General features: G+C 32.3%; 1 protein-coding gene across 1 annotated transcript; it reads right to left on the minus strand.

Moving 5' to 3' along the window:
* Positions 1-2688: 2688 nt before the first annotated feature.
* LOC143071440 (uncharacterized) lies at positions 2689-6928 on the minus strand. Its single transcript, XM_076245707.1, has 4 exons — positions 5578-6928; positions 3651-3704; positions 3016-3057; positions 2689-2753 (listed from the first exon to the last, which is right to left on the minus strand). The coding sequence occupies exons 1-4, from the start codon at positions 6876-6878 to the stop codon at positions 2732-2734; spliced, it is 1419 nt and encodes a 472-aa protein (XP_076101822.1). The 5' UTR covers positions 6879-6928; the 3' UTR covers positions 2689-2731.
* Positions 6929-8647: the final 1719 nt, after the last annotated feature.

Below are 8647 nucleotides of genomic sequence, written 5' to 3' on the forward strand. Positions count from 1 at the left end.
TGTCCAACCCATTAACAGACTTTATTCCCATAATTTTCACTAAAACGTGGTAATATTCACTTTTTATTACAATTATGAAATATTTACCAATGTAAATTTATGTTTTAGAACCAAAGTACTATTTTGTGTCCTTTAAATGATATCTAAAATTGTTTGTTCCGACTTTTATTTAAAAAAATGCTATGCGTATAAGCATAAATACACATACTTGCGCGACGCCTTTTGATTTTACTGAAAACTGCGTAGACTATGAAATGTTTTTACAAGTGGAAAATGTTCTATGATAGATAAGATTTTGTCAGACAGTTTTCTTTTTTTGATTTGGTTCTTATAATATGCCAAAAATCTTTATATTTAATAGAGTTTAACATTAAATTGTGCGTTTTACTCTTAACAGACGTATAACCAACCCGATTAATAGACCAATCTCCCATATAGCCACATACTCAATATAGATTAACCGACCAATCTCTCGGTTAGCCGAGTGTCGGCCGTGATACTGTGTGGAAATAAAATGATACTTAACATATGTCTTACGTAAAAAAAGCGCTGTGTTGGATTTATCTTCATCGTAATCACTAAAACCCCAAAATATGCAAGCAAGGAACGTATAAATACGAAGAAACATAAATAGCTATTATGTCTCACAGACGACTTAATGAATAACCAAATTCAACCAGGGTAAACTTCTTGATTAGTCAACTTTTAGAAAACTATGTTATAAATCAAATCAGTACCGGAGCACCGACTACTGATCTAAAGATATCTCTTAGATGAACAGTCCTAAAGCATTGCATTTGGTATCAACCAGCAGTAAGGTTTTGTGTTTCCTTCAGTAGACAATATTCATAGGTCTTAATTGAAACTGCAAAAGAGAGGCTGAAGATACAAAAGCAATATTCTCATAAATCGAATATATACAAATAAGATGTTACGACTGAATTTCCTTTGAAATGACGATTTTAAAACAGACTAAATTTTCTACACGATTTTGTTGAGTACGCCTTAGTTTGTAACCCGGATTTGTTTTCTCCCAATCGATTTATGGCTTTTGAATAGCGGTATACTACTGTTGCCTGTATCTTGTACTTTCTTAAGTTACCCATTCCATATACTTACTTATTGTTGTAAATTCTGAAAAATAAAAAGAAAGCGATTTTTTTATAATTGTAAATTTCTTGTTTATAAGATTGAAATATTTCTGTTGCATATTTTTCACAAATAGTTCAAGCGTCCCAATCTTTTTATCTCTACCGTTTTCATTGAAGAATACTTCAGAATCTTATGTTGAGCGCAACTAATCTTTTACGTTATACTGTACTTTCAAATTATCAATACTTTTTTATCTCAACATTAAGGAAAAAATCTGCATGAAAAGATTGGCATGAGATAAGCGAGAAAATCCATATGATTGAAAATACATTCACAAGACAATGCATTGGCTTCTAACACGATCAATTTAAAAACATATTAAGAAAACAAAAATTACAATTATGCGTTGGTGACAAAGAGAATCATACTACATAAAAAAAATAAGTTCAAAAAATATAAAGATAATAAAAATAAAATGCTAGTAAAAGAATTCATTACTGTTTGTTTGTTCACCCATTGCTGTTAACATAAAAGATTTTTTATGGGACTTTCTTACAAGTGAGAGATTTATTTTCTATAAAACCAGGTTAAATCCACCATTTTCTGCATAATTTTCTAATCCCTGTACCAAGTCAGGAATATGATAGTTGCTTTCCATTCGTTTGAGTTGTTGATTTTGTCATTTGAAAAGGAACTTTCCAATTTGAATTTTCCTTGGAGTGCAATATTTTTGTAATTTTTATTTTTATAGTTTTGTTCTTCACTCATCTCATTAAATTGTACTACTGACTACTGTAATATATTCTTTCCAAGTAATCTGACCACAATTATCTAACATATAACATTCGAATTTTTCGAAATACTAAGGATTTTCTTATTCCAGGCATAGATTACCTTAGCCTACCTTAGCCGTCGTTGGCACAACTTTTTGGAATTTTGGGTCCTAAATGCTCTTTAACTTGTACTTGTTTTGCTTTATAATAATTTTGATATGAGCGTCACTGATGATTCTTATGTAGACGAAACGCGCGTCTGGCGTACTAAATTATAAGCCTGGTAACTTTGTTAACTATATACACTTAACTCACCTGCTGGTGCTGAAAAGATGAGTAAAAGATGAACTATGATTTTCACAATGTATAAAACATTTGGTAACTGCTTTTAATTTTATTTAATTTCTCGATGAAAAAATAGTCTACGTTATCTAAATTTCCATTTCTCAATAACGGAAAAATGACATTTCAATATGTTTTAGATGAGATAATTCATATATGCAAATGGTTTATAAATCTGGTAATGTATTAAGTGTTAGAAAATTGTTACACATGAAAAACGCGCGAGTATTCAATACAATGAATGACCTTTTTAAAAGGAACCTCTTACCGAAACATCTTTTTTTGTCAGGTTCATATTGCTCAATCTTTACTTTCCTGTGTGGTGTAATGTTGTTGTTTTTTTCGCTTTCTTTCTTTGTTATATGCACGTCATTGTTCATTTCTATGACTTGTGATTTTTGGTTGTCCCTTACAATTTTTCTTTTAAAAACAGAATCCTGTTGGGTTCTGATTTTTTCATCCTTTTTTCTACAAGCAGGTCAAAAATTTATAATCATTGTCACATTTCTTCGATATCACTGTACTTACTCATTTATCTGGTCTGTACTGCAATAGAAAAATCATTTTATTAATTTATATTAAAATTCAGAAATCTCTTTAATTGAATAGAAAGATTTGCTTCGAAGATGTATCGATTCGAGGTGTTTTAATTAACAATAGCAAAGAGAGATGCATGTCTTCCCACTTTTAGCAAAATCTTACAGTTGATTCTAAAACAAGACTTATTATCATTTGTTTTTGTTTTGACTTTGCACAATACAATGAGGGAAGATGAAATTGTTATAATAGATATACTGGTATGACTTACCCACATCTACAACACTGCCATCTGTGTTTCGGAGTAGAATATCTGAAATACATACTTATATTAATTCTATATGTTTGTTAGAGCTATTTTCCTAATGCTTGTAGTTTAAAAGTTAGGGTGGATTGCTTGCATTGTTTGTATAAATTTTTGCATTGTAATTAAGAATTTCATCTGCAATCAGTAAATAAGTGAGTTTTCAGCTTGTATACAGTATACCCAGCATTATACTTTTAAACATCAAATAATAAGCATATTATTTAGTTTGAAGTAAACGGTTAATTTGGCTTGCACTTTTATCATAACGTTCATAGCTAAAAAAAAATAAAAATAAGAAAACATATAGTATGAATATACTGCTATATATTATTATAAGTCTTCTATCATTATTAACCTAGCTGAAAGGTGTTTCTCATTAAATGTGATGGTACGCGGACACATTACAGATGAAACAACTTCAGTACTTGAATCTGTCGAAGCTTCACTTAGATTTCTAAAACAACATACCTGGATCAGATAGAGTTTTCCAGTATCAAGCTACATTCATGTATTCACAAAATCATTTCTGTTCTATATTATATGTGCCATTTTCCTCAACAGTTTGTTGTCATTTGCTATACAGCTATGTGTGTACTTACATGTTAGCAGGTGGTATCATTTTTGGTAACCTGTTGGATCTTGGATCCATGTCGCTAATAAAAAAAATCAAATAACCTATTTAATCTTCAATGAGATCACACAGGTAACATTTCCCTTAAGGTTTCTGACCCCTTCTGTAGCCATTTTTGTACGAACTTTTCAAACTTCAATAGTATCAAAACTACAGATATAATGAATAATAGAGATAGGCCATTTTGTACATATACTAAGGGGAAACCTGATGCAAAACATTATTATTTACTGTTTCATTGCATTTAATAGAAAAAGAGGACTTTGTGGCAAATAAACCAAGATTTTTATAGAAAATCCACAGCCTTTAATACAGAGATTGTTCTTATAAAATTTGAAACATAGATTACTCACTTGCTTTTCTATGATGTGCTAGTGTTTATTTTTTACAAAAAGTTCTAAGCAACCTATAAATTCCAAAACAGCTCGTGCTGAGTCACTAAAATCGAGCGCACCCTAAAAGGTTTACTTGATTTGGTCTATATTTATATTTGTTTTAACCAATAACTGCATTAATAAACTTGTTTAAAGGAAATCAATGCTAGCACTGCATGCAATAATTCTATATCTATCAGTCACCAAATTGACAAATATGAGAGAACAAGGATAAACGCTGTGGATTTTCTATAAAATTTCCATATGTTTAGCATTGAATCAACACAAGGGTACATAATCCTTAGCTTGGAAGCAACTTAAAATTGACTGAATCTTTAAACAAAATATTTGAATATGATCAGATTAAGAAATTGCATACCAAGTTTGTTTTTTTTTTTTTTTCGGTTCTTTGGAACCTGTCACAAGTTAAAAGGGGCTACGACTGACTCTTACAATAATTGATGTCAATAAAGAGCTCGAATGTACCTGTTAAGTAAAGAGAGATGAAGGTATGAATAAAAAAATACCAGTTTCATTTAGGCAGCAACCATTTGATTTTCGGGGGGGGGGGGGGGGGTGCTATGGTTTTTTTTGGAGAAAAAAAGTTTTTTTCCAGTTTTTGGAGAAAAAAAATAATTTGTTTTTGATTCTGATTCACCCTCAGATGCCACTATATGTAATGCTAAAATTGAAAGAAAAAAATTGTTTTCGACTTGTCGCGAGAAAAATAGATTGTTTGCAAATGGTTGCTGCCTTAAAGAAGTAGACGACAGTGACAGTTATTGAACATACGCTGTGGCTTAGGAAGGAGTTCGAAATTTAATTAAAAAAAGCAACAAAAACTTATAGTCTAAATTGAAGTATTACTGTTTAAATATGATTGTAAAAGGCATTTTAGACACAATTGGTATAAAAAAAATCTGCCTCGTAATAAAGTGAAATGTTTTTAATCTATTTTAAAATATTTTACATAATACTCACGCGGTAATGATTTATTTCGAGTGTCATGTGGACACTTCGATTTTTTAATATGCGTTTTATTGGCTGATTGGCAATTGGCAATCTACATGTGTTTTAAACAAATAGTTAATGGGCCAATACTGATTGTCAAAACTTGTTTCCCATTACAACACTGCAGACGTACGAGTTTGTATTTCATGTGATGATGAACATTTTCGACATGATTTGTCCGCACTTGCTAGACAGATGTTTTAACAGGATAAAAAATAAAGAGCACGTGCGGTGAACTAATTTAATATGATTGCATTACTAGATTAAAAATGTAAAGTATTACCTTTAAGCGCTTTTCTCGTGAAATACTTAATAAACTATTACCTTTCAGCATGCACTTAAAAATGATACCCAGTTTGTAAAACAGCTTAATTAAATCTGGATATGAAAGGTAATTTGAATAAGTAATTATTAACTCATGTCATTAATATAGTTTTGAATATTTAGAATAATTCTTGACAAACAAAAATGAAATAAAATTGAAAGAAATAAAGAGCTTTTTCTACTTACATAAAACTAAAGGCTCCAAAAAGCGCTTCAACATCGCCTTCCGTAACTTTTGGTGGGTGGTACTTGACACTGGGAAAGTTTGGCACTGACGGATAGTGAAAATTTGTTGCATCTTTGGAAAGTTTTTTTAACTGCAAGATCAAGGCTCCGTCGTTCTTTGATTTGGTTAAATCCTGGTGACGTTGTTGTAATAACTTCCCCTTTACTACTGCATCGTTCAAGGTATCGTTTACATCTGAATATTTATTTTTCCTTCGACCAGCTCTTTCTTTAACATTTTTTACCATCAATGCTACTTGTCTGTCCACCAGTTCCTTAATCGATTGGCCGTGTCGTTCAATTGCTCTATTCACTTCATTGATTTCCGAGTCAAAGGTTGACAGATTAAGGCTCATTTCGCTCGAGTTTCTGACAGCGCCAGCAATCCTAGGAGTTAACACATGTGCCAAAGCGTTTTCTCTCATGGTAGCTGTCTCTTCGATGTCTGAAAGCTTGTGACCTTTATGTTCCCTTACTACACAAATTTTACAAACTGGTACATCACATCGATCACAGATGAATATGAAATCCTCCTCGCTGTGATCATTACACATGCTTGTTACTTCTAAAATAGAATAGGCCGTTTTCTCACTTCGGTAATTTTTGCTTTCTTTATTCGTTTTATCTGTTGGTACGATTTCGTGGCTTTTGTTAGGTTCCTTTATTTTTTCTGTTTCTGTGAGTTCAAAGATTCGTTTGTCTTTTTCTGTATCACTTAGAACATCTGGTATGCTGTTAGTATTTGCTGAAGAAGGTTTATTTGTTTCTTTCTTATCGTCAGGTTTGTCTGGTACATTTTTGCTGGTTACATTTTCTGAAGGTTGTTCAAATGTTTCGTTCGTCTCCTCTTTCGGTTTCTCAGCCTTGTTGCTTGATTCCGATTTAGTTAAAACTGTATCGGTTTTAACGACAGTGTCTGTTTTGTTGTCCGTCGTGGCCGGTGTTGCATCTTTCTTTTTACCATCCCAGTCTGTGTTGTCTGTATTTTTTTCAGGGTCTCCGTAATTATGTGGAAGATTTTCTATATCAAGGTCGGCCATTTGCACTGCTGGTTTGATCAGAGTGTCAGCTTTTCTTTTATTTTGTGAATGGTTTTCTGTCCGTCTTTTTTCCTTTACTGGTTCAACGTTGTGAAATGAATGAGTTGGAAACTTGCCTACAGTTAAGTGAGTTAGTTTACAGTTCAGACAAAAATATCTGTCACAGTCAACACAGTGTTTGTCCCCAATAGAATCTGAACATTCTTCGCAGACAGAAGCCATTGAAGGCTAAACATTTCAATTGAAGTCAAATGATCCACTGTGTTATTACAGAACATACACAGTGCACTTCGCAAGTTGAGATCGTTAAAATCTTAATGGGGTCGTGTCAAAGAGGTTGTTATGCCCCACCTACGATAGTAGAGGGGCATTATGTTTTCTGGTCTGTGGCTCCGTTCGTCCGTCCGTCCGTCCGTCTGTGGTTCCGTTCGTCCGTCTGTGGTCCCGTTCGTCCGTCCAGGTTAAAGTTTTTGGTCAAGGTAGTTTTTGATGAAGCTGAAGTCCAATCAACTTGAAATTTAGTACACTTGTTGCTTATGAGCTAATCTTTCTAATTGTTAAGCCAAATTAGACTTTTGGCCCCAATTTCACGGTCCACTGAACATAGAAAATGACAGTGGGAGTTTCAGGTTAAAGTTTTTGGTCAAGGTAGTTTTTGATGAAGCTGGAGTCCAATCAACTTGAAACTTAGTACACTTGTTGCTTATGATATTATCTTTCTAATTTTAATGCCAAATTAGATAATTACCCAATTTCACGGTCCATGGAACATGAAAAAGGATAGTGCGAGTGGGGCATCCGTGTACTTTGGACACATACTTGTTTTAAATCTGTTTTAGTAAATTCTATCAAAAAAAGTTAATGTTTTAATATAACAAGCATTCAAAACATAATCAGACTTTAGGCTAGAGAGTTGATGGGTTGCCATTCAAATTTTAAACTGATAGGGGGGAAATAAAAAAAAATCAAACAAATAATTATGCCAGGATATTTTATGGTGTTTTCCCCCAGAACTCCGTATCAATGGTGCAGTATTTAAAATTATTATACTATTGACCTATGTTCCGTAATTACATTCCTTCATCTTTGCTTACAACAGAACAATTGTACGTTATAACTGGTTTTAACTGTAATAAAATAGACTAGAGCGAAAACCGATATTCAATTTTTAATGCAACAAATGTTTAAAGATCACACATGAAAGCAAATTACATGCTTAATGACAAAACTATAAACCGAATGGTTATTAACAAAGAAATACTTGATTAAAATCAGAAAAAAACAATAACGAAATTTTGCGTATCAATTTTTGGTGTTGTTAATATTCATAATGTATTGTACTTCTAGTCATTGTTCCTATATATATATATATATATATATAGTGTTTTGATTATAAAAAGCTTCATATGAAAAAAGCTATGTTCTAAATTAAGAATCTAGTTAAAGTGGGAAACCGATATTCGAACTACATAAACTGTATAAACTTTGTATTAATAGAGTTCCGTTGATATGATGACTACCGGACAGGTGCTACATGTCGAGCAGGACTGCGTACAACATAGCTTTTTTTTATAGTTGCATGTTGGTCTCTTGTGGAGAGTACTCTCAACATTATTTCCCCATTCAAACCCATTTATATTGAGCATCAAACCAACTCTCTGTTGGATTTCATTTCATAGAAAAACATACAACTAAAGCATATACTGTGAAAAGGCATCCTATACAGAATCAAAGAAGATTATGATTTTCATTATTTTTTCTCCTTTGACCTTTGAACACAACCATCACACAGCATTTTTTGTCAATATTCGAATTTGTAATAAATAAATTTTCGTTACTTACTAATATGTAACTCATGTGTACCAGTCAAATATAACATAATCGGAAAGGGTAAAACGACTAATTTATTCAAATAACTAATGCTTCCTGTCCATCGCAACCTTGTTTCGCAGAAGAAAACATGGACAAATTTATAAAATGACAATTTTCGA

This window comes from Mytilus galloprovincialis, chromosome 4, assembly GCF_965363235.1.
Source record: "Mytilus galloprovincialis chromosome 4, xbMytGall1.hap1.1, whole genome shotgun sequence".
Lineage (NCBI taxonomy): Eukaryota > Metazoa > Mollusca > Bivalvia > Mytilida > Mytilidae > Mytilus > Mytilus galloprovincialis.

Coding starts and splice junctions, on each gene's coding strand:
- LOC143071440 (XM_076245707.1), bottom strand. CDS start 6,878: ATGGCTTCTGTCTGCGAAGAATGTTCAGATTCTATTGGGGACAAACAC. Junction 3,705..5,577: donor TTTGGAGCCTTTAGTTTTAT/GTAAGTAGAAAA, acceptor TTTTTTTATTAG/CGACATGGATCCAAGATCCA. Junction 3,058..3,650: donor ATGATACCACCTGCTAACAT/GTAAGTACACAC, acceptor TATGTATTTCAG/ATATTCTACTCCGAAACACA.